Source organism: Passer montanus, unplaced genomic scaffold (genome assembly GCF_014805655.1).
Source record: "Passer montanus isolate IOZ18808 unplaced genomic scaffold, ASM1480565v1 scaffold157, whole genome shotgun sequence".
NCBI lineage: Eukaryota > Metazoa > Chordata > Aves > Passeriformes > Passeridae > Passer > Passer montanus.
In genome coordinates, this window is record NW_024362827.1 from 455,632 (window position 1) to 474,958 (window position 19,327).

General features: G+C 42.0%; 1 protein-coding gene across 2 annotated transcripts; it reads right to left on the reverse strand.

The window, feature by feature from the left end:
• Positions 1–366: 366 nt before the first annotated feature.
• On the reverse strand, positions 367–18,784 carry MDM4 (MDM4 regulator of p53). 2 transcript variants are annotated; one of them, XM_039702557.1, is made up of 12 exons: positions 18,632–18,748; positions 16,205–16,240; positions 15,385–15,490; positions 14,286–14,360; positions 12,914–13,047; positions 10,930–10,979; positions 6,744–6,805; positions 5,915–6,011; positions 4,387–4,547; positions 3,460–3,594; positions 2,864–2,944; positions 367–2,060 (listed from the first exon to the last, which is right to left on the reverse strand). In XM_039702557.1, the coding sequence occupies exons 2-12, from the start codon at positions 16,228–16,230 to the stop codon at positions 1,518–1,520; spliced, it is 1,470 nt and encodes a 489-aa protein (XP_039558491.1). In that variant the 5' UTR covers positions 16,231–16,240; positions 18,632–18,748; the 3' UTR covers positions 367–1,517. The 2 variants fall into 2 exon arrangements, with proteins under 2 accessions (XP_039558491.1, XP_039558492.1); XM_039702558.1 differs by lacking the exon at positions 16,205–16,240 and having other exon boundaries at positions 18,632–18,784.
• Between the last annotated feature and the right edge of the window lie 543 nt (positions 18,785–19,327).

The following is a 19,327-nucleotide window of genomic DNA, read 5'->3' on the forward strand; positions in this document are numbered from 1 at the left end:
TCTTGAGAGATTGTGCAGACACTGGAAGGGGAATAACTCACCTGGAAATGGGAAAAATCTGCCTGAAAAGAAGCAAAAATTTGCCTGGAAATGGGAAAAAATTGCTTGGAAAGGGGGAAACATCTGCCTGGAAAGGGGGAAAATGAGCTTTTAAAGGAATTGTTTTATCCCTCAAAACAATGTGTTTCATTTTTAAGCCGCTTTTCATTCAAAAATGAGGTTTTAGCCTAAAGGATAGGTGAGGGCATGTGGAACATCCCAAAATATCCCAAAGTGGCTGGAATTGAATCCTGCTGAACAGAGGTGACACAGAATAGATTTAAATATACAAAAAAGAGAATAAATAGAAATTAAAGAGCCCAAAAAGAACAAAAAATATAAACACTCTTATTATTTTTCCATCTCATTTGTGACCTGAGAGGTCTGGATTAAAAACTTGGATTTATTTCCCATCTGCAAGCAAGGAATTCTTCACCCTGCCGACCTTAAACAATAAAAAAATTAGGAATAAAGTTCTTCTTCTTCTCTCCAAAACAAATCCCCTGCCCTCCAACCATAAATATTTATTTCTGTTTTTAACTCTCGGCTCCAAAGGAATTGCACAAGTCGGGATTTATGGAAAAAAGTCCATTCCAAAGGTTTCCATTTTTCCCAAATCTGCTGTTCTTGGTCAGGAGAAAGAATCCCAAGGGATAAAATCGGGCTGAAGATGGGAAATTGGGAAAATTTCCAAGCTGGGTTTTGATCTCGAGGTGATGTCCATGGAAAAGTGGATCTTGTGGACGATTCTTGGTGGGATTTAAATCTTGGTACTCTTTGGTTTCACTGGCTGAGCTCTGGAATTGGGGTTTGAGTGCAAAAATCTTCATTTTGGGGTTATTTAGGGGCAGAAGGTCCTGCTATCCCATAAAGATCCCGATGACCATCTTGATCCTCCAGACCGAGCTCAGGAATTGGGGTTTTTGTGCAAAAAAACCTATTTTTGGGGTTATTTTAGTAGAAGGTCTTGCTAGGCCATGAAGATCCTGATGGCCATTCTGATCTGCTTCCTGCACACACTGAAATTGGGATTTGAGTGCAGAAATCCTCTTTTTGGGATTATTTTAGGGCTAGAAGATCCTGCTACCCCATGAAGATCCTGACGACCATCGTGATCTCCTTCCTGCACATATGTAATAGAGGTTTGAGTGCAAAAATCCAGATTTTGGGGTTATTTTATGAAGATCCTGATGACCATCTTGGATCTTCTTCCTGCACACATGTAATAGAGGTTTGAGTGCAAAAATCCAGATTTTGGGGATACTTTAGAGGCAGAAAGCCTCTCTACCCCATGAAGATCCTGATGACCATCGTGATCTCCTTCCTGCACATATGTAATAGAGGTTTGAGTGCAAAAATCCAGATTTTGGGGTTATTTTATGAAGATCTTGATGACCATCTTGATCTCCCTCCTGCACACACTGTAATAGAGGTTTGAGTGCAAAAATCCAGATTTTGGGGTTACTTTAGAGGCCTCCCTACCCCATGAAGATCCTGATGACCATCTTGATCTCCTTCCTGCACACGGGACATGGCGATCTCTTCTTCTTCAGCATCCTGGCACACCTGAAGCAGGCCACCAGGTGAGCAGTCCTTCCGTGGACAATATTCCCATCCCTAGGCCTGTGCTGGCACAGGAAGCAGGGATTCAGCAGGGTTTTGATGCTCTCCAAAGATTCCATCTCCTCCTCTTTCTTCAGCTTGGCAAAATCCCGATTTTTCCCCTCCCGCGCCAAATCCAAGGACTCGATGGAGCTGCTGGGATCCACGTGGGGCTTGTTTTCTCCCAGGAAAAGGTGTTTGGGTTGGCCAGCAGGGGCTGAGATTGTCCTCCTGCAGTCTGGGACGTCAATCCCTTCATCCTGCTCCGGGTTTTCCATGGAGTTGATGTTGGAAAGGGACAGGGAATGGGGCAGTTTGGGGCAGTCCCGGTACCAGTCCTTGCGCAGGGCCCAGCAGCGGAAGCAGTACCTTTTGCCTGGAGAGTTGAATTTCCTGCACTTGGAGCATTGCCAGCAATCCTGAGGGATTTAAGGCAAAAATTCCAGCAAAAAAATCAATTTATTTTTTGGGTATTCCTCGTTTTAGCCGTGTGGGAAAAGCAGCAAGGAAGCCTCGTTAAAAAAAAAATTATTTTTGAGTGATTTATAAGCTGGAAAATCAACATTTTGTGGCTTGGGATTGATTTATCCCAGATCTGTCCCTCATGAATTCCCCTCCTTCCTCTCTCCCAGCCCTCTGGAAGAATCCAAGTTGGGGCAGTTTATTTTTATTTAATTTCAAGAGGATTTTCAATATTTTGCTCAAAATTCAAGAGGAGAGCTCCTGGAATTTGGCAGGAATTTGTTTTGCAGGCTTATCCATCACTTACCAGCTGTTGAATCTGCACAACTAACGAATTTATTAATTAATTATCTCACAGAAAAGGGCAGGAGCTGCACAAGTGCAGAACCAGGACTCAGCTGTCCAAAGTCAGGGACATTCCCATTTATTCCAGGCTGGAAAATTCTGCTAAAACCATTAAAATTCTTCTAAAAACCATTAAAATGCTGCTAAAAATCACTAGAAATCTGAGTTTTTGAGTGATTATAAAGTGCTACTTGAGATTTCCAGGTCCCTTCCAAGGACAATCCTCCAGATTTCCATCCAGAGGACAACACGGAATTAAAATCTTATTAAACCATGCCTGGGTATCAACATAACTACACCCAGCCACTTTTTTTTTATTGGAAACCCACACAAAAATCAGCTTTTCCCAACCCGAAAGCAGCAGCAGATGTGGGATGAGCCCTTCCAGCCCCAGGTAACCCCAAAGAATTCCCACCTCAGAAGCAGCCTCTGTGTCCGTGTCATCACTTAGGCACTGGGAATCCTCCAGCTCATCCAAGCACACATCCTCAGGCACCTGGAATTCCAGGAAAGCACTGTCAGAGGCTGGGAATGTTGGAATATTCCCTATTTATCGTTTGCCTGGTGCTGCACACCCAATTAAAGGATTACAGCATCACCCTGTTTATTAAATCCCTTCTAAAAGTGAATTAAAAACCATTTTTGTAGGGGTTCTTTTACAGAATGTTGGTAACTTTTGCTGGTTTACCATGATGAGATTCTCCTCTTTGAGTCTTTAGCTGGAGTCAATTTTTAAAAGCCTTTCCCAAACTTAATTCCATGATTTTTGATTTATAACTCTTGCAGGTATTGGTTAGAAACCCACTTAAGTCGCTGCAAGAAGTTTAATTCATTTTCAATTGATTTTATGCCTTGAAAAATTGAATTTAAACCAAAACCCAAGCAGGAAAACCATCAAACACATGAGGAATGGTGACAGCCTTTTCTAAACAGGATTTATCCTCTGGATGGAACAGATCCAGCCTTTCCAAGGGCAGCATGAATTAAAACAGAAAAAAGTGCCAGAGGTACCTTGGTGTCACCTTCTGTGACCTCCTCACAGTCCAGCACCTCCACCTTGAGCCCGGCAGTGCCCTGCTCCAGGGGACACTCGTTGAGGAACCACAGGTCATCAGTGGTGTCTGAAACTATGGCAGTGTCAATGTCCTGAGGGGGAAAAAACAGGAAAAGTCATTGAGGAGCAGCTCCTCATCCAGCACTGTCACATTTTGCTCTCCAAAACCTCCCAAGCCCCGGGCACCTCACTGCCCTCAGACACACCTTTTGAAAATTTCTGCCTCTAACGCCCCCTTTTCCCACCTCACTGATTTCATTTTTAAAATTTTCACCTCACAGATTCCCTTTTTTCCAATTTCCACCTGACAAGTTCCCCATTTTCCCAGTTTCCCCCTCACAGGCTCCCCTTTTCCCAACTTTTCCCCAATTTCCACCTCCCAAGTTCCCTCTTTCCCCCTCACCAACTCAGTTTTTCCCAATTTCCACCTCATAGGCTGCCAGTTTCCCGATTTCCCCCTCACAGGTGTCCATTTTTTTAATTTTCACCTCACAGATTTCCTTTTCTCCATTTTCCTCTTTTCCCAATTCCCACCTCACAGGTTTCCACCTCACCAGCTCCCCTCTTCCCAACCTTTTCCCAATTTCTACCTCCCCTTTTTCCAACTTCCACCTCTTCCAGCTCGGTCACCACCCCACAATGTTCACCCCAATAAAAAAAAAAGGACAACTCCTGAAATCCAGGCACCTCTGAGGGATTTAAAAAGAGTTTGGTTGATTAAAAATCCTAAAATTCACTAACCACCCAATGGGAAAGTCCCAGAATGGGGAAAAGGCTGAAAATCCTGGAGTGGGAAGGGGAAAGAGGAAAAAAAAATAGAATGTTTGATTTCCTTGGAAGCCAAAAGAGGAGAGGAAGAGGACACAAGGCCCCTTTTCACACACCTGGTTAGTCTGAATATCCGTGGATCCGTTACTCCTGGATTTGTAATTGCTTCTGAGATTCCCTAAAAACCACCACGGCAGCCCGGCCACATCCCATTCCTCAAAAACCAGATCCAGCTTGGGCTTTTTGCTTTTGGAGAGGTTTTCTATCAAATCACTGTCTGGAAGAGCCAAGCACAGTCCAAGTCATTGGGTAAGAGACACCAACAGAGAAAAAAATTGGGTGAAATCTGATTTTTTGACTTTGTGCATCAAGCTGAGAGCTCTGGGGTTTGGATGTCCCATCTGGCAAAAATCCCTGTACAAGTCAGGAATCCCAGTGTTCCCAGTGCCCCTACACTGGGACAGGCTGAGTTTAAACTGAAGTTTCACCACAAAAACACAAAGCTTTGAGCCTGAGGGGACTTCATGAGTGAGCTCCAGGCCTGAGGGGATTTCTGGAGTGATTTAAAATGCAGAAAGGATCAGTTGGAATTCAGTTGGCAGCTCCTGAATTCCTAAGAAATGGGATCCATCCTGCCCATGCTCCAGCCTGGGATCCCAAACTGAGCACTCTGCATTCCAGGATCACCTTGGATCTCCTTCCCTCCAGTTTCCAAGGCACAGCCAGGGCTGCTTGGTAAATCCAGGGAATTTTACAAAGATTTCCAAGGCTGCTTGGTAAATTCAGGGAATTTTACAAAGGTTTCCAAGGCTGCTTGGTAAATTCAGGGAATTTTACAAAGGTTTCCAAGGCTGCTTGGTAAATTCAGGGAATTTTACAAAGGTTTCCAAGGCTGCTTGGTAAATCCAGGGAATTTCCAGCTCTCCCACTTGAGCTGGAAACAAGGAGCTGCTTTTCCAACTGAGATTCCTTCATAGAAGAGAATAATAAGTGGAAAAATAGGAAAATTGCTCCCAAAACTTCTGAAATCTCCATGTGTGGCCCAGCAAAAAAAATCCCATGGGGAAAATGTCAAAATATGACAGACCCACCCAAAAATTCCCATTTTTGTTCAGGTCCCTGCTTCATTTAAGTGGAAAAATAGGAAAATTGCTCCCAAAACTTCTGAAATCTCCATGTGTGGCCCAGCAAAAAAAAAATCCCATGGGGAAAATATGACAGACCCACCCAAAAATTCCCATTTTTGTTCAGGTTCCTGCTTCATTTGCAGAGAACGACTGCAGCCAGTCCAGGCTGGGTTCTGTGAGCTCTGGAGCCTCCCTTGGGAAGGGGATGGATCCAAAGATAATTCCAGCATTTAAAACACCCTCCAGCAAGATCTGCAAGACTTTTTCTCATGGCATTGCTCAGTGAGGGATGGGATTTTAGGGCTTAACCTGTCACTGCATTCAGAGCATTTATTTATGACCAGAAATTAAGAAAATACCTGTGGTGAACTCTGTAATTTCTGTCTTCAGCACCAAGATTTTAGTGATTCTGTTCCAAACCAGGGCTTTTTTGTGTCCCTCCTCCAGCACTGTGCTGCTGTGTGTCCCACACAGGTGGTTTGGAAGTGCTGTGATAATGCAGAAATTTGTCCCTCACCTTCACAAGTGTCACATTTGGGCTCTGAGGTAGCAGGAGCTGAGGTTTTGCTGTCACCCTCCAGGATGCCAGAGTCAGATCCTTCCTCCTGGCTGAGCTGCAGGAAGGAAAATGCAGGAATGAGCCCAGCAGAGCTTGCAGGGACAAGGGGATGCAGCACTTCCATCCCCAGGCACCAGCTGCAGGATGAGACCAAGCAGGTAGGAAAGGAAATAATTCTGAATAAAAACTACAAACTATTTCTCTTTAAAGCCTCTGGAATCAGCACAAACAACCAAGGAAAAATCTTCAGCTTGCAAAAAATCCTAAAGTTGGTGTTTTTCATGCAGTAAAAGTTGATTTTTGTGACTCTGACACCTCCCAGCCTTCACCCCAAACACACCTGGAAAAAACTTTGGAGGCGCCAAGATTTTTCCTAGGTTTCCACCTCTGCCTGAAAAGCTGCTGGAAACAAATCCTAACTAGGCACAGTGAAATTATTTATTTGGCAATTCCTAGTGGGAGAAAAGAGGGAGAAAAAGCAGGAAACCGGGGCTGGAGAAGCTGAGGCCTGGAAGTGCTGCACCCCAGAACAACGCGCTCAGAGACTGGCACTCTGCCACGAGGAGAACAGAGAAGGGTGGCTCTGTCCCTGCTCCGTGGATTCCAGAACTTTTTCTTTTTTTTTCTTTTTTTTTTTTTTTGGTGGGATTTTTCTCTCAGGAAAAAAAAAAATAGGTGAGGAGCAGCACAACAACAACACCAAAAAGTTCTGGCAGTCCACCATGCAGAGGTACAGAGAAGGGGCGGCTCTGTACAAAAAAAGAACCCACTGGGCAGTGGGGTTTACCTGCAGCTGGTCTGGGCTGGGCTTAGCGACGCTCTGCTCCTTTGGGAGAGTCTGTGCAGCATCTGCAGATGGCAGGCAAAACACAAGGAAAAGCCTTCCCAGGAATCGCCACTCACACCACGCAGGGATCGGGGCAATGAAGCGGGCAGGCCTGGCAGAGCTGGGGAGTGCTGCAGGGAAAGGCTGGGCTGGGGGCGTGGATGGGGGAGAGGTGGTGGGGGGATTCAGGGTCTCCTTCCCTAAGGGGAAAGGTATTCCTACAGCCATCCCAAATTCAGGATCTCCTTCCCTAAGGGAAAAATGGGTATTTATGCTACAGCCATCCCAAATTCAGGATATTCTTCCCAAAGGGAAAAGTTATTCCTACAGCCGCCCCAAATTCAGAATATCCTTCCCAAAGGGAAAAAGTATTCTTCTTGTTACAGCCAAATTCAGAATATTCTTCCCTAAGGGAAAAAATTATTATTTTTGCTACAGCCAAATTCAGGATATTCTTCCCTAAGGGAAAAATGATTATTTTTGCTATAGCCATCCCAAATTCAGAATATTCTTCCCTAAGGGAAAAATTATTATTTTTGCTACAGCCATCCCAAAATCAGACTATTCTTCCCAAAGGGAAAAAGTATTTTTTGCTACAGCCATCCCAAATTCAGAATACTCTTCCCTAAGGGAAAAATTATTCTTTTTCCTACAGCCATCCCAAATTCAGAATGTTCTTCCCAAAGGGAAAAATTATTTTTTTGCTACAGCCAGCTCAAATTCAGAATGTTCTTCCTAAAGGGAAGAGTTATTCTTATTCCTACAGCCAAATTCAGAATATTCTTCTCAAAAGGAAAAATTATTATTTTGATTTTGGATTTGGAATTGTTCCTGAGGTTCCCTAAAAACCACTTTGTGTGATTCTCCCTGGAGTTTCCAAGGCTCTTTTGTGCATCCAGGGAATTTCCCCAGTCCCATTTCAGCTGCAAACACCCACGTTTTGCAAGGAGCTCCTTTTCCAACTTAGAAAACAGAATAAAAAATGGAAAACCAGGAAAATTGCTCCAAAAACTTTGGAAATCACCACGAGTGACCCAGCAAGAAATCCCATGGGGGAAACGTTAAAATATGACAGATCCACCCCAAAAAATTCCCATTTTTGTTCAGTTCCCTGCCTGGTTTGCAGGGAATGACTGCAAAGCCATTCCTCAAACACAGGGAATCCCACCTGGAGGGTGAACAGGATTTTTGGGGAATTTCTGAGGATTTCTTGCTCTTCCTGAAGGGTTTTTTGGATGAAAATAAAGAGCAAAGAAGGGAAAATTCCATGCACGGGGCTGGACACAGCTGGATCCAGCTGCTCCCAAGAGTTAATTAAAAGGATGAGCTAAATTAGCAAGAATCCAATTAAGAGGAATCTTTGTGAGCCTGGCTTTGAGCTGAGAGAACAGAAGATGCCAGGCTGGCTCCTGCCTGCTCTCCTTCCATGGAATGGGAAAATTCCCTTTGGATGAGGCTGAATCCCAGCAGGAATCACACCTGGACAGGGAAGGTCTGAAAATGGCAGAAAATTCCACCTGAAATGGTCTTTAAATGGAGCAAAATTCAGAAATTCCTGAGGTTTTTATTTCCTTTCATCACCTTCCAGCTGCTGGGGTTTAATCCCTGATGGAAAACAGGAGCCAGGGAGATGGGAACAGGGAGAAATCCTTCCAAAATCTGATTTTTAGGGAGTGAAAACACTCCAGGCTTCCTTCTGGGGCTGGTAAATTCCATAAAAAACAGCCTGAAGTGAGGGATTCTAAATGCAGCCTGGGGGAGTCAGACTTGGGAAAAGTGGGCAGGGAAAGGGGGAAACAGAAAAGGGGGAAAATAGAAAAGGGGGAAAAATTAGAGAAGAAAAAGGGGGAAAGCAGTAAAAGGGAAAATAAGAAAAGGGGAAAATAATTAGAAAAGGGGAAAATAATTAGAAAATAGGAGGAGAATTAGAAAAGGAGAAAAATAATTAGAAAAGAGGTGGAAGTTAGAAAATAAAAGGGACAGAAATTAGAAAAGAAAGGGGAGGAAATCAGGAAAGAAGGGAATTAGTAAAGGGAGAAAAATTAGTCAAGAAAAGGGGGGAATCATACAAGAAAATGGAAAAAAATCAGGCAAGAAGGGGGTGGAAAATTATAAAAAGGGGGAAAAATTGGCAGGGAGGAAAATTAGGCAAGAAGGGGGGAAATTAGAAAAGGAAGGGAGAAAAATTAGACAAGGAAGAGGAGGAAAGTGAACCAAATGCACACATTCCTGTGCTGGGCTGGAGGCAAGCAAACAGCTGGAAAAGAAGGAAAAGAGCTGGAAAAGGAAGGAAAATGGGGGGGGAAAGAAGGAAAAGAGGTGGGAAATTAAGGAAAATGGCAGGGAGAAAGAAGGAAAAGAGGAAGGAAAAAAAGGAAGGGGGAGGGAAAAAAGAAGGAAAATGGGAGGGAAAAGAAGGAAAAGATGTGGGAAATTAAGGAAAAGACGAGGGAAAAAGAAGGAAAAGGGAAGGGAAAAGGAAGAAAAGGGGAGGGAAAAGGAAGAAAAGAGGAAGGAAAAAGAAGGAAAAGAAGAGGGAAATGAAGGAAAATGGGAGGGAAAAGAAAGGAGGTGGGAAATTAAGGAAAAGAGGAGGGAAAGGAAGGAAAAGGGCCTGAGGCTCCCTCCCTGTGCACTCCCAGGTCTGGTCTGCCAAGCTTGGTTGGTCTGGGCCACACTCACACTCACACTCACACTCACACTCAGCCCTAGGAGCAGCAGAGGCAGCAATCCACACACCCAGCCTGGAGGGGAGGGAGCAGCACTCACACAGGCGGGGCCCAGAGAGAAGGGAAAGGATTCTTCTGGAAAATAAATCCAAATAAAAAAAGGATCTTCTGTAAAAAAAAAATCCAAGGCAGAAATGGGCACTTGTAAATTTTAATTTAATTTTTTTCCACACGTGCCTGAGCCCTCCTAAAGGTTTAAATCCATTTTATGTGGTTAAAAAATGGAAACGTGGCACAAAGTTCCACAGCTGGAGAATAAATCCATGTTTTTTGTTTTTTAAAAATGGGAAATGTGGCACAAAATTCCACAGCTGGAGAATAAATCCATGGGTTTTGTTTTAAAAAATGGGAAATGTGGCACAAAGTTCCACAGCTGGGGATTAAATTAATTTTACCTGTTTAAAAATGGGAAATGTGGCACAAAATTCCACAGCTGGAGAATAAATCCATGGTTTTTATTTTTTAAAATGGGAAATGTGGCACAAAATTCCACAGCTGGGGATTAAATCCATGGTTTTTGTTTTAAAAAATGGGAAATGTGGCACAAAATTCCACAGCTGGAGAATAAATCCATGGTTTTTATTTTTTAAAAATGGGAAATGTGGCACAAAGTTCCACAGCTGGAGAATAAATCCATGGGTTTTGTTTTAAAAAATGGGAAATGTGGCACAAAGTTCCACAGCTGGGGATTAAATTAATTTTACCTGTTTAAAAATGGGAAATGTGGCACAAAATTCCACAGCTGGAGAATAAATCCATGGTTTTTATTTTTTAAAATGGGAAATGTGGCACAAAATTCCACAGCTGGGGATTAAATCCATGGTTTTTGTTTTAAAAAATGGGAAATGTGGCACAAAATTCCACAACTGGAGAATAAATCCATGTTTTTTATTTTTAAAAATGGGAAATGTGGCACAAAATTCCCCTGCTCTGCCAGTGGAGTTGATTTTTTCCCAGTCCTGCACCAAGAACTGGTTTCAAAGAAGCCACCCCAGCTCAGATGAATTTGAGAATAAATTTCCATTTTGATGGAGTTGAATTGAATTCCTCTCACGAGCTGGGGAAGGTTCAAGGTTAAAACCTTGCAGAAATTTTAGCACAATGATCAAAAAATAAAATGAGGTGAGGAGAGCAAGAGAAATGACAGCTCTGAAGCTGAAAAAAAAATCAGAATATTGATTCCAGTCAAGGATGGGAATTCAGGGTTCAGTTTGAGCCAAATTTGGGGGTTTTGGCACCACTCAGACACCTCCTGGCACACAGAAAAGACACAAACTCCGAGAGATTTCCTTGGCAAAGTTTTCCAGAGAAGTTTATTCCTCCTGCAGCCCCAGGATTTGGCATTTTCCTGGATTTTATTTTGCTTTTTTTGGTACTTACCAGGTCAGAGCAACATTTATGGAACAGGAGCAACCTACCTGGGAGGGCAGCAGGGCTCAGGTTCCTCTTCAGCATCTCGTACACGGGGCTGGGGAGGGCCAAAATCCCCTTTTAGTGGCCACACAGAGCCCAGAAACCCCAAAAAGATTTGGTTCTTTTATGGATTTAGTGATAAAAGTTCTTAGGGAGTTGAGTTTCCTACAGAGCACAGGAATCAGGGAGGTTTTTCTTCTGGAGAGCTCAAAAAAAGGGGTTTTACTAGAGACATCTCAAAAAAATGGGGTTTTTTTACCAGAGAGACCCCAAAAAAATGGGGTTTTTATTAGAGACACCTCAAAAAAAATGGGGTTTTTATTAGAGACACCTCAGAAAGACCCAAAAAGATTTGGTCTTTTATGGATTTATTGATAAAAATTCTTAGGGAGTTGATTTCCCTACAGGGCTCAGAAATCAGGGAGGTTTTTCTTCTGGAGATCTCAAAAAAAATGGGGTTTTTATTAGAGAGACCCCCAAAAATGGGGTTTTTACTTGAGACACCTCAAAAAGACCCAAAAATATTTGGTTTTTTATGGATTTATTGATAAAAATTCTTAGGGAGTTGATTTCCCTACAGGGCTCAGAAATCAGGGAGGTTTTTCTTCTGGAGATCTCAAAAAAATGGGGTTTTTACCAGAAACCTCAAAAAAACTGGGTTTTTACTAGAGAGACCCCAAAAAAATGGGGTTTTTACTAGAGAGACCCCCAAAAAATGGGGTTTTTACTAGAGAGACCCCCAAAAAATGGGGTTTTCATTACAGAGACCCCCAAAAAATGGGGTTTTTACTAGAGAGAATTAGAGAGACCCCCAAAAATGGGGTTTTTACTTGAGACACCTCAAAAAGACCCAAAAATATTTGGTTTTTTATGGATTTATTGATAAAAATTCTTAGGGAGTTGATTTTCCTACAGATCTCAGAAATCAGGGAGGTTTTTTTCTCCTAGAGATCTCAAAAAATGGGGTTTTTACTAGAGACACCCCAAAAAATGGGGTTTTTACTAGAGAGACCCCAAAAAATGGGGTTTTCATTACAGAGACCCAAAAAACGTTTGGGTTTTTTTTTTTTTCCCCAGAAGGATCCCAAAAACCACAGGGAATTTCTCCCTAAAGACCCCAAAAAACAGATATTTTTTTTCTAGAGAGATTCCAAAAACCACATGGAATTTTTTCTGGAGATCCCTAAATCACAGTGGATTTTTTCCTAGAGAGATCTCAAAAACCACTGAGGGGTTTTTTTCCCTAGAAAGCCCCAAAAAACCCAAAGGGAATTTTTCCCTAGAGATCACAAAAACAGTGAATTTTTTTTCCTAGAGAGACCTCAAAAAAACAGTGGGGTTTTAAACCAGAGAGACCCCAGAAACTACTGGTTGTATGTTTTTTTGAGGTAGTTAGCTTTTTTCTAGAAATCCTAAAATTCACAGTGATTTGCTTTTTCTAAGGAAGAATGGGGATCTTTTTTGAGATTTTCCAGATAAAAATTGAAAAATTTTTCAACTTTTTCAGCTAAAAATGGAATTTTGCCCCCAGCTTTCCCAGATTAAAAAATGGAATTTTTTTTCAGATTTTCTGGATAAAAATGGAAACTGTTTTCTTTAGATTTTTCAGATAAAAATGGCAACTTTCCCCCCAGATTTTCTAGATAAAAACAGGAACTTTTCCAGATAAAAATGAGGGGTCTTTTCCCAGATTTTCTAGTTAAAAACAGGCAGTTTTTCCAGCTAAAAATGGGGAAAATTTCAGCTTTTCCCAGACAAAAATAGCTACTTTTTTTCAGATTTTCTAGATAAAAAGAGGCAGCTTTTCCAGCCAAAAATATTTTTTTTTCAGCTTTTCCAGCAAAAATAGAGGTTTTTTTAAGATTTTCCAGCTAAAAATATGGGGTTTTTTTAGATTTTCCAGCCAAAAATTGGATTTTTTTCAGATTTTCCAGCTAAAAATTGTTCTTTTTTCAGCTTTTCTGGATAGACATGTAATGTTTTCCCCACCTGGGGTCCTTGACAGAGAAGCTCTGCAGTCCCAGCAGCTCTCCCAGCTGGTCTCCCCCGCAGTGCACCAGGTGCTGCTGCCTCTTGTCGTAGAGCTGCCGGGCCATGATGTACTGGCCCAGGAAATGCATCACCTGTGGGGAAACTACAGCTGCAAAACGTGCCTGGAGCCTTGGATCCTATCAATCTGATAAGTTATCTGTCTTCTGGTCCTCCCTCCAGGAGACCTCTGCTGTTCATGGGTTGTTAATTATTAATCATCTTCTGTCCATGGCCAGTGAGTGTCCCTGCATGGCTGATCCAATTCCAGCATCCCATGGGGAGCTGCTCCGCCCAGGGGAGGAGCCAAGCATTCCTACCTGGATACAATCTGAGGTTTGGGACACCAGCACAGCCTCTGCCCCCTGCATTCCCACAGGAGCAGCTTTCTGCTGCCCTACAATTCCCACAGGAGCAGCTTTCCCCTGCCCCGCATTCCCCCAGGAGCCTGAGAGCCCCTTAATTTCAAATTTATAACAATTCAGAGGGAGGGGGTTTGCATTTCCCATTTCAGGGGGGCTCCTGCCTCCCTCAGCACACACCTGGCTGTTCAAACCATGAGAGGACAGGCCACTCCCTCAGGTGCCAAAATCCTGGGAATTCCTGGGATTTGGGATATCCTGAGGGTCAGGATGGTGGGAGGGCAATTACAGGGGATTTTGGGGGTGGTAGATATGGGGGAGTTGTGTTGGAGTAATGATTTGAGATTGAGGTGGAGGATGGAAATGTCCTGGTTCAGATGGGGTTATCCCAGTTCAAAATGAATTATTCCAAGTTCAAATGGGGTTATTCCCAGTTCAGATGGGGTTATCCCAGTTCAAAATGAATTATTCCAAGTTCAAATGGGGTTATTCCCAGTTCAGATGGGGTTATCCCAGTTCAAACTGCACTATTCCCAGTTCAAATGGCATTATGCAGTTCAAATAGCATTATCCCAGTGACCCCAAAGTGTCCCCAAGAAAGCAGCCCTTATGTGTCCTCACAAAGTGACCAAGTGTCCCCACAGTGACTCTGAAGTGTCCTCAAAAAGTGACCTCAAATGTCCCCAAAGTGTCTCCAAAAACTGACCCTAAAGTGACCCCAAAGTGTCCCAAAAGTGACCCTGAAGTGTCCCCAAAGTGACCCCCAAGGGCTCTCAAAGTGTCCCTAAAATGTCCCCAAAAAGTGACTCCAAAGTGATCCTGAGGTGACCCCAAAGTGACCTCAAAGTGCCCCCAAAAAGTGACCCCAGAGTGCCCCCACAGGTCAAAAGGAGCATTTCCCAGGGAATGAAGGAGGGAAGCCCACCCCAAACCCCAAACCACCCCAGCCAGGGCCCGCAGGGTGCCCGCACCTCTTTGAGCGTGAAGGAGTCGCCCTGGGCCCCCGCAGCCTGCAGGATCCTCAGCAGGGGCAGCTTGGGAACCACCTGCAAAACACAGCAGGGACCTCTGGAACTCTGGGATCAGCCCTGGGGCCACCCCAAAAACACACAGCAAAAAATGCACAGCAAAAAATAATCCACACCAAAACATAATCCCACTATTTATCAATATTTCCCCACTTACCAATGCTATCAATATTTCCCTACCACCTGCAAAACACAGCAGGGACCTCTGGAACTCTGGGATCAGCCCTGGAGCCACCCCAAAAACACACAGCAAAAAAAATGCACAGCAAAACATAATCCCACTATTTATCAATATTTCCCCACTATTTATCAATACTAACAGTATTTTCCCACTATTTATCAATAATATCAATATTTCCCCACCCTTTATCAATGCTATCAATATTTCCCTACTTATCAATATTTCTCCACCATTTCTCAATATTTCCCCACTAATTTATCAATACTATCAATATTTCCCACTATTTAGCAATGCTATCAATATTTCCCTACTATTTATCAATATTTCCCCACCATTTATCAATACTACATTTTCCCACTATTTATCAATACTAACAATAGTCCCCCACCATTTATCAATATTATCCCATAATTTATCAATACTATCAATATTTCCCCACCAATTTATCAATGCTATCAATATATCAAATAAAATTTAAATATTATAAATTTAATCCAATTTAGGTGAAAAAGCTCCAATATTTTGGAACCAAAATCCAGGATTTTTTTCTAGATCAGGAAAAAAAAAAGCTGGAATATTTTAAGTAAAAATCCACCACCAAAAATAGCCACAATTCCTCAGTTTTATGACATTTTAAATCTATTTTTTCTCTTTAAAATATTCCTAAATCATGGATGTGAAAGAGAACAAATTCCTTGAGCTAAATCCCAATTTTTTGGGGGAAATCCCAATTTTTTTAGGATAAATTCTCCAGATTTAAATACATTTTGGATTTCACAAAAATCGTTGCTCTGAGGAGGAAATAACACAGATAAACGATGGGAGTGAGGGGTAATTAGCTGATAACTAATTGATAATTACCTGATTGGCTTGGCCCAGGGTGATCCTGCAGGAATTCCCAGCTCCTGGAGGTTGGGTGGAATTTGGGAAGCTCATCCTGGCAGTGAGGAGCTGTTCAAGCACCGACCTGCAGATGGATTTGGGGTTAAAATCAGCCCTAAAATCTTATTTTTAACGGTTTTAATCCTGGTCCGGGCCCCTCCTGCTTTGTGCTGCTCCGGGATGGGGAAGGGAAAAAAGGGGAAAAAAAGGAGAAAAAAAAAAAGTAAAAAAAAAAAAAATTTGGAAAGGGTTGATTGAAGCACATCAAAAATTCAAATCTCTAAATAATAATTCAAATTATAACAGCTTTAATCCCTTCCCCAGTCAATATTTCCCGAAATTTTAACCAATTTCTGAGGGAAAAAACCCCAAAATATTGACCAGAAATTGACCACAAATACCCTGAAAATGAGCTGGACAGGGTTGATTCAAACCCATTAAATATTTAAATTTTTGAAGAGCATCGACAGTGACCTGGAATAATTCAAATTGTAACAGCTTTAATCCCTTCCCCAGTTCATATTTTGCTAAATTTAAACTGATTTCTGAGGGTAAAAACTCAAAATATTGACTACAGACAACTTTAAAATGAGCTGGACAGGATAGACTCAAATTTATCAAATATTTAAATTTGTGAGGAGCATTGACAGTGACCTGAAATAATTCAAATTATAACAGCTTTAATTCCTTCCCAGATCATATTTCCCTAATTTTTAACCAATTTCTGAGGGGAAAAAAAATGAAAATATTACCCACAAACAACTTTAAAATGAGCTGGACAAGGTTAATCCAAACTTATCAAATATTTAAATTTGTGAGGAGCATCGACAGTGACCTGGAATAATTCAAATTATAACAGCTTTAATCCCCTCCCAGCTCATATTTTGCTAAATTTAAACTGATTTCTGAGGGTAAAAACTCAAAATATTGACCACAAACAACCTTAAAATGAGCTGGACTTACTAATTATTTAAATTTATCAAGAGCATCAGCAGTGACCTGGAATAATTCAATTTATAACAGCTTTAATCCCTTCCCAGCTCATATTTCCTACATTTTAACCAATTTCTGAGGGGAAAAAAATGAGAATATTGCCCACAAACCCGTTTACAACGAGCTGGACTTACCGACCTCGCCTTTTCTGCCTGGCAGGAATATCCCGGGATTATTTTCCCGGGATTTTGCTGCGGGACAATTCCCGAGGATGCTCCGGGAGTTTTTTTAAAATTCGCTTTTTTCAAACCTCGCCCGAGGGAGGAACCCGGGGAGGGACCGAAAGCGGCCGATAACGGCTGGGCTGGGCTGGAAACCAGCAAAAAAAGGGAAAAAAATCGGATTTTTTCTCCCTCCCTTTTCCTGGAAGAAATTCAGCACCGAGGGAGATGAATTTTAACCTTTTCAGCGCTGATTTTATGGCTCAAATCCTCCCGGTTTTGCAGAGAAATTATATTTTTTTTAGGTAGTTTGCTTCTCATTAATATTCGTATTTAATCAGGAATTAATTTTGGCGTTAATTAAGGTTTTGTTCGGGAGTTTTAAAATATTTCCAGGGGGAAATATAATGAAATTTAAGGGTATAGCCACGTTGAAAAGCTGCCACGTGGTGGAAATTCCTGAAAAAAAAATGGAATTTCGTGCTCGGCCAGCTCGGAAATTTGAGATATTTCAAATCCCAAATTTGAAATCATTCCAATCCCAATTTTGGGATAATTTCAATCCCAAATTTGGGAGAATTTCACCTCGCAACCCCCATCCAGAAATGGATTTCCGGGGATTTTTAGGTGCTGAAAATCTCGAGAGGAAATCGTGAATCAGCCCCGAGTCATGAGCTGAGCAAATTTTCCACTCCAAAATTTCAGCCCAGCCAGGGGCAAGATTCATTTGCCTCTTTCATGACTAAAAAAAAAATGCCTTTTTTATGACTAAAAATTCCTTTTTGAGCCACCAAAAACCCCCCAAGAAACCGCAGCTTTTTTTAAAACTCGAAAGCCCAAGTGGCTAAAAAGTCAAATTCAAATTTATTCAAGCTCAGATGGGTTTTTTTAAAGTCTAAATTGAAGGGGAAAATGAGTTTTTTAATTCTGTTTAAAGCAGAAAAAGAGCAGGGGTTGGGCTCAGGTGACAGCGATTTTTCCATCTTTAAAATAAAGTAAAATATTGAAAATAAATTTGGGATTTTAGGTAATTTTAGGTAAAATAGCCCTGAAGGGGAGGATTTAAACAGGCACTGATGCAATCAAGTCACTGATAAATTAATTAAGTTTGTCCTTGAGGGGTTTCATACCTTAAATTTAACCCTTTTAATTAAAAATATATTTTAAAATTCTGATTTGTATCCGAGTTCTGTGGCCAGCACGATGCATTTGGAATTTTGGGCGAATTTTGGGAATTTTGCCCCAAAAATGCCACCCAAACCTTGGGTAAATAAAAGATAAGAAATCGAAAAAAAAGTTGTGCAACTGCTGCTTCGGTTGTGAAATGTTGTGAAAGAGGGAGGAAATCCCAACGTGAGCAATTAAAATGACAAAAAAGCGAATTTCCCTGTAAATCTCCCTAAATCCCCGCAGGAATTTGGGATAAGGAAACACTTCCACCACCCTGAATGTTCCTGATTTGTGTTTGTTTCTATTTTTAGAGGATAAAATTGGCTTTTCGTGGGGTTTTTCCACAATAGTTGAGGCAGCTTAACCCAATAAAACAAACACAAAATTGTGGGATCGATTCCTAAACTCGTGTTTATGGGGTGAAATCCTGGAAAAATGGAATTCCAGAGCGGTTTGGGATGGAAAAAAACTGAAAATTCACCCAGTTCCAAGGCCAGAGACATCTTCTACAATGCCAGGTTTTTCCAAGCTTCTTCCAGGGATGGAGCAGCCACGGATTCTCTGGGGATTCCATCCCGGGGAAGGATTTATTCCCAAAATCCCGATTTATTCCCAAAATCCCGCTGTGAGCCTGCAGCCATTCCCCCTTCTCCCGTCCCTCCAGGCCTTTGGGAACACCTCCCATCCATCTTTCTCACGATGAAATCACCCCGAAGTTTCCATCTTCCAGGCGGGACAATGGCAATAATGTCAGAATTTCCCGGGAAGAGATAAAAATTCCCGGACGCCGCCGCCGCCGCCTCAGGCCCCTCCCGCCGGCACCGCCTCCCCTCAGCCGCCTCACCGCCTCACCGCCCCCTCAGCCCCGCGCAGCCCCGCGCTGCCCTCAGCGCCCTGCTCACCCTACAGCCGCTCCATGGGCTCCGGGCAGGGGGCTGGGGAGGGGAAGGAGCCCCTACACCCCCTGAGGGCTCCGCGCCTCCATTTTAGCGGGGTCCGGGCCGCCGCTTCCCCTCACGGCCAACATGGCGGCGGGGCCATAGAGCGGAGCGGGATGTGCGGCTGGAAGGGACGTGGTGGTGGTGGCCGAGATGTGTGGCGCCCCCTAGCGGGTTGGAGGACCAGGGCGGTGCGTCCTCTCGGCCCTCGTGGAAAACATTGAAATACAAATAAATAGAAATAAATCGAAATAAATGAAAAATAAATTTTAAAAAATTTAAAACTGAATAAATAAAGTATATAAATCACTAAACTTATATAAATTTCAATACTTTATTTATTTATAAATTGAAAATAAAATTAATTAAAATAACTAAAAATAAATAATTTTAAACTTTGATTTGGAAAAATATTTTTTAAAAAATAACAATAAGGACATAAAATAATACTAAACTATAAATACACTATAAATATTTCATGTTATATAATACATTATGCAATATAACAACTTTTAATAAATAAAAACAATAATAATTAGTGATAAACATTAATGAAAATAACAAGAAATGCCTGGAAAAAGAAAACATTATATCAAGCCAGGATGTCCTTTGATGCAAGATCTTTGTATATTTTCAGGTCTAATCAGTCAGAGAGGAGAG